We start from the raw sequence: 13,210 nt of genomic DNA on the forward strand, positions 1-13,210 counted from the left end.
TTGTAACAGATAATGTCAAAATATATATGTCATTCACTATAGGTGACAGTTATTCTTGCTTCATGGTGGTAAAAGTGCTCGCTATAGCTACAAAGTCACTTGCTCTACAAATGTTACCTGAACATTCACTACTTCTCATCTGGGAAAAAAAAAAAAAGAAAAAAAAAAAAAGTGTTTTTCTACAAATGAGAAAATTGAATAAAATTTCTGATTTTCTGTCTACTTACCAAATGATAAGCAAACACCTATTCAATGATGGGCACACCCTAGCTTATCTCTGCATAGTCTCATGAATTCCCAAAACAGAATTATTATCGAAATGCCTACTAACAATCAAAATCATGCTCTTCATACTGACTAAAATCTCCCAATCTCAGCCCTGTCTGACCTGAAGTGCTCGGGAGGAAACACATGCCATACAGCACGTTCTGCAGACCAGTCAGCATCTACTACAAGTGCCAAAGTAGACTCTGCTGCCTAACAGCCTTTTTTGAGCCAGTTAATAATGGTGCTGAAAGGATCTCTCTGTGCCTCAAAGAAGCTAGACCAAATTGTTTATGGCTTCAAGGTGCCACTGTTGATAGCCCGCTGTTAGCCCTGTTCCACAATTTTGGTACTGTCTTGCAGTTATGGAATTTAAAGCTATACTGTGGTATAAATTACTCATAACTAAAGCATTGACATTAGCTCATTTTATTGCCTGATATTTAACTACACCAGGAAAAAAAGTAAAACAACAAAAAAAGTGCATTTAGAGAATGTTCTTCTTTAACAGGTTCAGAATATGTCCCAATCTATTGAAGTTTTAAATCTACGGACTCAGAGGGATTTCCAGTATGTTTTAAAAATGGAAACACAAATGAAAGGGCTGAAGGCCAAGTTTCGGCAAATTGAAGATGATCGGAAGACTTTAATGACAAAGCATTTTCAAGTAGGTTTTATTTTAACACTAACTTTGAAAGCCTGCTGGAAGCAATGTACTAAGCAGCAATGCATGGAGTACTAACATTTCAGTTTGAAATGCTCAGACAGAGCAATATTAAAAATAAAAGCATAATAAATCTTCCTTTATGATTATAATCTTTTGCTCTGTTCAATTTAATTGTAATAGGGAGTAACCATTAATTATTAAGTCACTAGAGAAATGTCACTATAAACAGATTCTTGTTTTTTCTGTATCAATGTGCATGTCATACTGATAAATTAATATTCATTCAGGCTCCACTGATAAATGGGAAGATCCAATGGAATTAATAGCAAACAACTAGAGAGTTCTGCACTTTTACCACTGCCTGACATTTACTGCAGCTGAAGGCAAGAAAGCCTATAATAAATCAGGTTATTGTAATTTTTATCCACTACAATTAAGATCCAATTTCATGTCTGACAGTTTGCTATTTTGATTTTGGGATAGGAATGTAATCATTCCCAGTCACATTTGTGTGATTAAAAAGACTTCCAAGGAATTTTAATGACAACAAAAACTACAAGCCAATCTTTGGTGTGGAAGGAAGGTCGTAGGCATTACAAAATAGCATTGTGTCTTCTGAAAAAGCAATCTGAAGTACTCTTAAGGAAAAAATGTTAAAGGACCTACTTAAGTTCTTTAAATGTGAAGTCTAATAAATTGATATTTCAAGACAGCAAGACAGAAAGATAGGGTCCAGAAAATACATTCTGGGGACTATATTATGTTAACCACACATATATTTTAAAGTGTTTATGAAAGTTCATAAAATGGACTTAATTTTCTAAGTGGTGCTACAGTTAGATACCTGAACAATTACATAGCTAATAAGTCTAATTTATTTTTCAGAGACACTGAATACCCAATGGGCCTTAATAATATCAGGAATTATAGTACACTAATGATCTGACTATCAAACTTTACTCCTTATGTCATCCATCATTCTTAGTTTATAGTTTGAGCACATACTTCCCGTTATTTTCAGGTAGTAAAAAACAGCTCCACCTTTTTTCCCCTTCATCACTCATTGCTACAATAACAACACATTTGTATAATGTCATAATACATTCTGTATTTTTGTTATAGTTGTCCTTGGGAACAGAATATCAAAATTTGAATGCCTGATACACAGTGTCAAAGGGAGCAGATTTCTGCAGTACTCTAACCTTTTAAATATTCAATATTTGTGTTGGTCAGTCATTTAACTTCAGTTTGAGGGTTTGCCAGGAGTATAAAACAGATTTCCAGGCAAATTACAGAGTAATTTAAAAGGTCAACAGAATACAACATGATGCTGGCTTTCTGAAATTTCACATTCCAGTGCTTTATCTTTCCTGAGACAAAGAAACTCATTCTGGATATACCATAACCTCTCATATCAGCAGGCAAGAAATGCCAGAATATGCCTACCACCTACCTGTGTTGCAATACAAATGAGTTCTTGTACCACTCATCACGGCAACAACCTGGGACTGTCAGCAGAAACCAATAAAATTATTTTATCACACACACAAAAAAATCTTTCTATCATTTCCAGAAGTGTGACATTCTAACACTTGTAGTTCCATGTTGATAAGAACCAAAGAGTACAAATTTCACCCAGATGACACCTGAACATACGGTCAGATTCAGTCAAATCAGTACTTATGCCAGGTCGGCAAAATACCTGATCGCCACAAAAAGTTACAGCAGTTTGCTCAAATGAGAGTTTGTCTGGCATAAATCCTATCAGAAATAAGTTACCTTCACTAATTCTTTTAAACATGTTTTATCTTCCAGAGCTTTTACAAGCTTTGCATTTTCCCCATTGCGGTTTACCCATCTTTTTTTGCAGTTCACTGCCCCACAGAACTAAAGCCCAAGTTCATCATTTCAAAATGAAGTGAGAAAAGCTTTGGCCCCTGGAGCTCTGCTTTCTGTGCCACAAAGCCTGCTCTCCTTGTCATCAAGGAGAAAATAACTGTTTGTTTTAACAGGCATAAAGTAGGCTCAAGTTAAGTTTTTAATAAAAACAGTCAAATAAAAATAGTTTTAACTGTAGATAAAAAGACTCTCCACTTCTGCCAATTTCAGTAATTCTGCTACTGTAATGTCATTGGAAGACCCCTTGATAATAGAACTCCTAATACTCTCAAATCCATTTATAATGATGTATCCACTTATAATTTAAAATGCAATTTTCTAGCTATTAAGATGACCTGTGTGCAAAATACACTTCCTAACAACACATAAGTCTTTGTTTTGAGTAAATAATAATTCCAATATGAAAGCAATTGTTAAAACAGTATGGATATATTAACTAGGCGATGAAGAGATACTGCAGAACTCTCAAGCTGTTGTAGAAAAAGTTCAAGAGGCAAAAATTCAGAGGTAGATCTTCAAACAGCTCAAATGGTGACCCTGCCTGTCAGCGTCTTTTACATTTCCTTAGCAAAAATGCATTTGGCATCATCATGTTATTTATTTGGGAAATGTCCTGCCCTGCTTAGTGCATCTGTAATACAAGCGATGTAACAAACTGCGTGCACATCTCCGCACACCCCAGTGACTACGCTAACCTCTAACCGCATTTGCTTCCACACCTCTTTCTTGTGCTTGGGCTTCTGTTTCGATCTCTTCTGCTTTCCCCCTTCACCTGCTGACTACTCCAGCTATTCTTCAGGACTTGATTTTTTCAACCCCCCCAATAGCCTCTCCCTGTGTGTCCTCATCTGTTCCCAGTGTCTATTATCACCTAATGCTGGTGCCTAACAAATCTTTATTTCCATCCATTGCCTTGTTTTGTCCAGGCTTGCATTTCCTCATGTCTCTTCTGGCATTTCCTCATGAAGTCCTGCTGTTACCTCAAATTATAAAAAGAGATGCAAATCTCTATATACAGATGATACATCAGGGACAAACCTGTCTGCATTTCAATAAAGCAAAACCTTCTGACTGCAAGGATTCTTTGAGGTTTTCTACAGAATAATAACCAAATAAAGAACAACCTCAAACCGATTAATAAAGGTGCATTTAAAAGAATAATCAAGAAATTAAAGATAAGCAGCCAATATAGGTTACAAACTCAGACAAATTCTCAAAGTCTAGGACTCAGCAAAAGTCTGAGAAAGGGACAACACAAGATTCCAAAGTGGAGCTTTATTTTATTTAATCAGTGTTTAAAAATAGGATTGACAATGCAACAACAACTACACATAGCCAAAAAAAATGATTTGTGATAGTCCAGAAGAAAGATCAGCTGAGGAAGCACCTAATGATGTAGCATGATGACAAAGCACAGTTAAGAACCATGGGGTTTTGACTTCAGAAGAAAGAGGTTTGTACCACTGTGGCCAAGCCAGAACTAAACAGGGTTCTACAGCCATTCAAAACGAATTCAGTAGTGAAATAGAAATTAACTGTTCACCAACTACAACAGCACTGTAAACCAGGTATGACCTCCTTGAATGTCACTGCGTGTTCAGGCCTAATCATCTTCTCTCAAGAAAGATACACTTAGTGGGGGTTTAGATCCCCTGGATGGAAAGTCAGATCTTCAGCAGGTTTGATTCAGATCACGTGAAGGTAATTCTGTACTTCCAGTAGAAATACTAGTCTCTCATGAATTTTATCTACTGCTTACTACCATTAAGTCTGGGATTTCTAAGACTTTCAAAATACACTAATAACAGATATGTAACTAAAATCAACAATAATTTTCAAGTCATTTTAATAATCAAGCATAAATGCTACATTAAAGGAATCAGGGGATTGAACTCCTTTAAACTGCTCTAACACACATTTGATTGCCTTTAACAGGAGTTGAAAGAAAAGATGGATGAGCTCCTGCCACTGATCCCAGTTCTGGAACAATACAAAACTGATGCCAAATTGATCACCCAATTCAAGGAGGAAATCAGGAATCTGTCAACTGTCCTCACTGGGATTCAGGAAGAAATTGGTGCTTATGACTATGAGGAACTACACCAGCGTGTACTCAGTTTAGAAACCAGGCTACGAGACTGCATGAAAAAGCTCAGTAAGTTAACAATTTCATGGCAAATTTGGTCCCTCCGCTGTATATTTTTAGTTGTCTCTCTTTTGAAAGATTAAGTTTTCTTTTTTCTTGCTTGATGAAAGACCGCATTTTATTCTGATCTGTGCTACCCTAATAAAAGTCAAGAGTAACTCAACCTAACATCAGTCATATCTTACAGAATGATCTGCCCTGCTGTATACAGAAGGAATTAAGATGGAAAAATATAACAGACAGCAACTTTAAAACCTTAAGAGATTTACAACAGTTGGAGAGCTACAAATATTCTTTAAAAAGAAGTTCATGTTAGGTCATGTTTGGGATGTCAGTGAGAAGAAAAAAATAGTGGGAAGTAGACTGGGATTGGCTTTGAGATTTCCACATCATAAGCCTTTCATCTTGCTGTGACACCTGAGATGCTGCGCTGACGGTACTTAGACCTGTAATAGAAGCATTAGGAGAGGTGTGGCACTCTCCAATTTGCAATACAATCTAATTAAGAATTATCCCTTGTTTAAGTGAACAAAGCATGATTTTTGTAGGAAGCACATCACCAAACCTTTGCGAGCACTGCATTAGATTTACACCAGGCAGCCTCCGTCTTGGTTGTCACATGCTGGCTTTAGCTAGGAAAAGTCAAATGTTCAGCATCTCTGAAAATCACCACTAGCTCATTATCAGCTACCAGAACTAAAAGCCTGAAGTATCATAATCAAGTGTCAGCCTTAACTTCCATTATCCGAAGAGGGATAATTAGTACCTAGCTGCTTTACAATCACAATGCAAAGTCTCGCCCCTTCCTAACCCATCCGTGCGTTCTGAGACTCCTGAATGGATCACCATTGCTATCTGGATTGCTGTAGCAAATAATCCAGCCCCTCTATGAGAAATAAATGCTTTGTAAGTTAATACTAAAATTAGAAATTCCAAAGTTCAGTCTTGTGATTGGTATCTCAGTTATGAAGTCTGGGATGTTTACTTTTAAATGCTACACATGACATGAAATACATTATTAACTTCATAAGCAGTACCTCTTTATTTTTGGGAGGCCATCAGATGAGGAAAATCTAGGTTATGTTAGCCTCTTAAATTATTTATTTTCAATTTCTTCATTTTACACTAGAAATAACACAGTGATGATGGGCTAAAATACATGAAAGACTTCTTCAAACAGAAATTTCTTGTGATCCTATTTTCCTCTCAGCACACACACATAATAGCACATTACTGCATTGACAGGAGGCGGTCAGGAGAAAATGGCTGCAGTGCAATACCTCAGCAAGCAGGAAAATTCATATAAATAGACAGTATTTTCTGATAGCGAGTGTTCCAGTAAGTTTATTTGACACCAACAGATCATCAGCTTATCTTTAATGAGTATCTTGTTTTTCTTTGCAGCATATTCTTGCAACATTGATAAGTGAAGTGACTACAGTATAAGATACATTAATACATCAGAACAACTAGGTGTATTCACAGGGGGCTCTCTTCTCAGCAGTTATTTACTGTTTCCCTATTTTTCATTCACACTTCCCCTCCTATCTATCCTGAATTCCTGGAACACATTCTATTTATCTAGATGTGCTAATACAAAAAACCCCTAGTAAAATTATGTATATTAAAAATAGAGAGAAAAAAAATGTATAAAATAGATTATTAGGCACATCCATTATTAAAAGGGGTTTGGCCTTCTCAAGCTCTAATACAGTCTTATTGGCATTATTCCCTCGTGTTAGATGCTTAAATGACTTTTATGCTCACCTGCTAATGGACTGGCTCTATTTCTGGCCTAACCCTATGTGCCTTTTAAAGTAAAACCAGCTTCAGTTAGGTTTACTGTAACTCCTCAAAGCTGGTGCTGTGTGTGCAGAGCAGCACACCTAAAGGCAAAACAGCTTTCCTGCCCAGCCCTTCTCCCCAGGCACACTCACCCCGCGGGAGATGATCCAGCTGGGACTGCCCGTGGCAGCAGAAGGCGGACTGGCCCCCCGTGTGCCACAGGATCTGGCTCGAATCAGCACAGATTTTGTTGCATTTCACAATATAATTATCTAACCAGTGTGTGTGAGAGCTGTTTTCCATTCTTCTCCCTAGCAGGTGTTTTTCAGCAATATAATGCATTATTTATATTGTCCTGGCCACTTAAAGGGATCTTCCATCTGCACTGGCAACACTTCAACACTCATTAACATACAGTAAGCAGTTGTCTGACTTTCACTGAGATTTAACGATTACCACAGCAGTTGTAGTGACAGAAATGAGCTCCTTCTCTTTGAAATAAGAGAAAATTCAGGCTGAAACCAGTGATAAATTTGTCCACAAAACTTTAAAAGGCTGCATGCAATTAAACACATACAAATAGAGTGTGTATGACTGCACACATGACAAATTCACAAACAGTTACGCACATATAGGTCCTTTTCTGGCAGTCACGAAAGGCATGTGCATTTATAAGGGAATGCAGGTTGCACAGTTTGCTTGGGACCCCCCTATTCCTGTCATAACGTGTTTATGAAATTGGAAAAAAATATATGGGTAGCATTCATAGAAGCCAATGCTCTGCCAAATGTTGCTCGTGAACTATTAAGAAATAATTAGAGCAGATACACATTGGATTCATTTGTAGCTACATCTGACTATAACGTAGAATCTAAATAATATTTTCGAGTAACATTTTTGGTTAGAAATTCTAAAGATTAATATTCTACGTATCCAAAGAAATGCTGTTACATCAGTGGCAGAAGAGGCATTAGTGCAGGCATGAGATTACTTTATTGATTGCAGCAGTACTTGTACTTCCAAAGCATCTTTCCCTTTGGGATTTGAAGAACTTTACAAATATCATTTAGTACAAAACTGTGCAATAAAGATATAAATTGTTATCCCCATTTTGTAAATGAAGGCACAAGCAGGCCAGGAGGATAAATTACTTCCTCATAGATTATGCAGCAAGTCCCTGCATACATGCAAAGAAATCCAGAGGCTTCCTCGCAGCAAACTCTAATAACTAGACTGGAGTGCTTCTGGGTTTGTATTATGTAGGACAAGAGACATACATCCATTAAGAACTAATTCTTCATTCCCTCACATTACAGAGTAATGTAATGACAAATTTGATCATAAGCAGGAAAGTGCAAGTAGTAAACACTTGGAAGCCATTTGTGCAACCACTGAAAGAAATACTCACTTCATTTTCCCCTATTTATTACCTACATTAAATAGAGTAATAATGCTTACAAACACTTTAAGAGGATGTTTTGATTTTATTTCCCTTGCAAGTCCTTCTATAAATCATACACTCACTTGGCATATATAGCAGCTGCCAATATTCATTTGCATCACAGAGACTGGGACTATCACCTACCTGTTCCCAGCTATCTTCAAACAGCTCCTGTCCAATGGGTGTATCACAACCTTCTCCTGTTATTTGCTCACTTTGGACCAGCTTTCCAGATGTGTTCTGCCCCATAGACTTTCCTAGCCCATAAGGTTAGCACATCTACTTTCTTTTTTAATGGTCACTTTGTGCTCAACTTCTTCCTTAATATAAATAAATACAGGTCACAAATGAACTTACTGGAGTCCACAGTACAAAACTTGTTATAAGAGAGGAACCAAGCCATAAACAATCGTGCATTATATGACGTTCCTTCTACGGTTCAATTTAGGATGGATAAACACTCAAAAGCTTAATCTTCCAATTACTACAATCAGTTACGGTTGGAATTTTCTAATGTAAGATGCAGCTGCAGAAGGGGAGGACAATTTGGCCTCAATTACACAGAATCACAGAATCGACTGGGTTGGAAAAGACCTCAGAGATCATTTTTCTTTGTATCACATATCCCTGCACCATCAGTCAGCAACAGGTTGACTGTATTCACAAGACCGGTATTTAGCGAGCCAGTTGATTTGAGGAACACTTGGCACAATTTACTTCTACAAAAGTTACTTGTGCAGCCTTAAACAGTTCAAAACAGCAGGAGATGATTTATGAAGTTGACCATTCAGCCAAGACATGCTTTGGGGCCTCGTCCTGTTCTTTCAAGTAGTTCTTTCTGAACTGAGAGAATTTCCTGATAAGGGGTTCCAGTCCACATGTGTCTGGAAGCAATGCTTTGAGTTCTGACTACTCAAAAGAAGAGAGAGATGACACCCATGTACTTACCCCTGAACATTTTTCAAATTAATAGACAAGTGAGGTTCTGAAACAATCTTCTGTTGGAATAAGGGTGAGGGTAGGCAAATGCAAACAATATTTCCCCATTTTTAAAATAACGTTAATAATTTTATTAAAAGGTTGTCTGCAATAGCCAAGTACTAGACTTATATTACTAGAATTTTGGTGGAGAGTTCACATATTAAAGTGCAGTGCCTAAGGATCTCCCAGCTCTAAGAGGCTGTGTGGACACCGACAGCTCCGCTGCTTCCTCTTTACTGCCCACACCATCAGCAAGATGGGATATGGATTACCGCTACAATGGGAATGGCTTACCATATGTGGAAAAATACTTGTTGTATTATTCCTCAGTTTTAAATACTAGTTCCATCAAGTTATATCACAAATAAACAGATTTATGGGTTTCTGTTTGACGAACAAGGAAAATAAAAGATAGGACATATTATAAGGCAGGAGGAGGAAAAAAAAATTACTTGTGCCTCTTTCAAGATGCTCTGGTTTGTGATACTGAAAAGAGAACCTTTGTCACCTTTTCAGTCAACTGCCCCTCAGCTATATAGCAACTCTCCTAACAGTCTTCCTTTCTTGATATCACTCCATGCTACCAGGGAATAAAGATTTAATCACATATAGTCTGAACCAAACTGATGATCATTTAGTGGCTGAAGTATAACAACATGTGTTTCTTTTCACATTGTACTGTATCTCAATACATTCTGAAAGATCATTCTCTCCCTGTCACAGGAGAAAGCTGCTTGGTTCATATAGTTCAAACCAAATCAAGACCGGAGAGGTTTATTAATTATTAACAACCCGTAATTAAATGGCAATCAGTGAACTATACATTCAGCATCAATACAAGTAATACAACAGAGGAGTAGTAGAAACATGAATAAACCTACAAATTTCTAAGCACCCTTCTGTAGTTGGTACCAAGAAGCCCCAGTCACACACAGTGCCCCAGGTGCACAACCACCCACAGTGTGAGGCGCACACACCCCCAACAGCCACCGCGGGCTACCACGAGCCCACCCCGTTTGACACGTCTGCTGCTGGAACCGTGGGGCCTCCAGCGCCCATGTCCCTGTTGCCCCCAGCCCGACACTGCACACAGGGGGCACGGGGGGCCCCAACCCCTGCTGCCCCCGTCCAGTTCAGAAGTGCAACTTCACAGCTCATTTTTGATTCTGCACGTAGCTTCCTGGATATTTTTTAAAACAGAATAAACAGGGTTTCAAAATTCCCAATTCTTTGCTTATGTTTTCCTACTAATTTCAATGCTGTGTTCTAAATGCACCAATTAATCTATCCTTTAATCTATATATTCATTGTACTTTAATTATCTTAAAAGCTACACATTCGGGAGTTGTTATTTTTTTTCCTGATTTCTTTCTATTCATTATTGAGTTTCTCTTGCCCATTTCTGATACTGCTTACTAACATATTATCTAAAAATAAAAGCCTTCACCTAACAGGATACAGTTCTCTACTTTCCAAGCTAATAGCAGTTCATTGCTGTAGAAAACCAGCACTCAGCACACAATACAAGCAGCCTATCTGCAGAAAATTTCAGAAAAAAAAAAAACCATATACTGCGATAACCAACTGTAGAAAACCTGTAAGATTCTTTAAAATGGGAAATTCAAAAATAACTTCAAAAGACTGTAAAATGCATTGAGATGTGTAAATAATAATGCCTTTGAATTGACCCAGAAAACAGACACAGCCTGCCCTGCTCGTTGAGGGCTCCGCGTGTACTCAGTTGTGTTTGTCTTCCAGCACACCCCTGGTCCCTGGCCATGATCAACATGCCCACGAGCAGCCCCTGAGCTGTCAGCCCAGCGTTAACCCCCTTCCAGCTGACTGCAACGGGCTTGCACAGCGCATCCCTTGCCCGTGACATAAAGAAGAAAATACAGACTTGATGTGACCTTCCCTTTTGAACTGAATAAATTCACTCTCGACACCAGATACAGTTTCTTTTCCACATTTCCTAGATAAATGGGGTTCCACAATACAGCACAACCATGTATGACAGAGAAGCACTTATTTTAAAAAAATAAATGAAATGTGTCACTTCTTTTTACATTCTTATTGAACATCTTTTCTTCAAAAACCTGTTATTTCACCTAATCACATACACACCACTGTAAGATATTAGACCTCTTAGTAAACACATGAATTCCATCAGGGGCTTGTTGTTAATAGGTATGTTATTAACGTCCCCTAAAATATAGATTTTTGGATTGTTAGGAAGGTCGACATCCAAGATCATATCAACTCTCATTATTTCCTCCCAGACAGTCTAATTTGAGGCAGCCTAATGGATTAGAAGCCAGCCGATACGGCCAAGGTTGCTGAATAATTCTCGTATTCGCTTTGTTAACTCCAGACAGGCCCGTGGTACTGGAACAGCTGCGTGTGTGTAACAGGGCCACCAGCCACAGCCCTTATACACGGTTTGGTGTATAAGCTCATTCCTGTCTGCCTTGAACCTCCTTGTTACCCTGGTCAATGGAAAACAAACATCCATCAACCCTGGCCTTGCACTGAAATGTCTGAAGGCAAAAAGCAAGGGGGGTTCATGTCTTATTTTCATTTATTATTAAATGTTATTCACTTCGGCTCAGAAGATATTTAACTAGATTGTCTTTTTCTTTATGTGCAGAAAATGTAGCTGTGCTTTAATATATACGTAAACAAAAATATACATAATACATTTTCATTTGTATATTTTGACATATTTATATTACTGCTCAGTATGGAAAAGTTCATACAGTGAAGATGACAATCCATCTTCAACATAAGCCTGAATCCCCTGGAGCCACTATTTAGTTTAGAGCAATTGGTCTTGTGCTCTGACTGATGTCAAGGAGAGTTGTGTAATTACTTGCATTAATGCATTTGTTTTTCTAATTTCAGCATGTGGCAAATTGATGAAAATTACAGGCCCCATTACAGTCAAGATATCCGGAACCCGATTTGGAGCCTGGATGACAGATCCATTAGCATCAGAGAAAAATAACCGAGTACGTTAAGACACTGAATATACCTTTGTGTCCTTCTGGAGATTTACTTGCTTTATTTTAATCTTTAAAAATGTATTTTCTCCCCCTGGGAGGTTACACGTGCAAGCATGCTGCTTCTACTTCCATCATTTTCACTGTTAAACACCTTCAGAGAAAAAGCAACAGTGTTTATGCAAAAATATCCAAAGACAAAAGTTAGCTAAGCACCTTTGTGCCATGTCCTTCATCTGCTTCAGGATGACACACACCTGTCTGAACCAACTACAGTATTTTCTTCTTCCAACCATATTTAATTGGGCTTTGGTCTTTAAGAACCCAAGTAATCAAAAACATCAACACTTTTACCCAAAAGCATAACCCATAATGCAGCACAGTCAAAATTTGCAGGATTAGGCCCCATATAAGCTGTATTCAGATCATTTGCCACCTCAGATCCAAGTTGTTACTGTTTGGATCTGCAATAGGATCTTGAGCTGGCCACAGCTTTGAGGAGGTGCTCCCTCCATCAAAGGGCTTTTGAAGTCAAAACACTAGATTTCATGTGTGTGAGGCCTGGAAGGTCCATTTTCCTGCATACAGAAAAACCCAAAGGCAACAGAAAAGGCAATGTATGAATGGTGATAACTAAAGATACGTGTGCAACTTTTCCCTGCCTGGTGTGTCCATGCAGGTTTACTACTCACAATCTACTGTCTCTGCTACAATCTCAGTTACCTCTAGGAGAGCAGCAAACTCTGCTTAGCCTCATCTTGCCCTGAGGAAGATTCTTGTGCCACCTGAGAGCACCCATGGCTGCTCCATACCCATCCGGGGCCCTCACCTCCACCAGCACCTGCTCCCTGCACACCCGCGGCCCTGTGCCCCCCCAGGCAATCCCACCATCCTCCGAAAGTAACACAGAGACTACCTGTGCACCTGCAAATCAGAACAAACCAGAACCCTCCTAGCATCTCAATTGACAGGAAGATGGGCAGCTGAATTGGTGTTTATACAATTTTCTTAATGCCAGTTCTGAAATG

At 38.4% G+C, this 13,210-nt stretch overlaps 1 protein-coding gene across 2 annotated transcripts in view; it reads left to right on the forward strand.

The window, feature by feature from the left end:
• The window catches only part of OLFM3 (olfactomedin 3), a 61,070-nt gene that overhangs the window by 45,992 nt on the left and 1,868 nt on the right, over positions 1 to 13,210 (forward strand). For both annotated transcript variants that reach the window (XM_082052466.1, XM_082052465.1), the window contains exons 3-5: positions 776 to 931; positions 4,766 to 4,985; positions 12,085 to 12,191. In XM_082052466.1, coding sequence (XP_081908592.1) covers positions 776 to 931; positions 4,766 to 4,985; positions 12,085 to 12,191 — 483 coding nt within the window. The remainder of the gene's footprint in view (positions 1 to 775; positions 932 to 4,765; positions 4,986 to 12,084; positions 12,192 to 13,210) is intronic.

This window comes from Streptopelia decaocto (assembly GCF_964273445.1).
Source record: "Streptopelia decaocto genome assembly, chromosome: 5".
NCBI lineage: Eukaryota > Metazoa > Chordata > Aves > Columbiformes > Columbidae > Streptopelia > Streptopelia decaocto.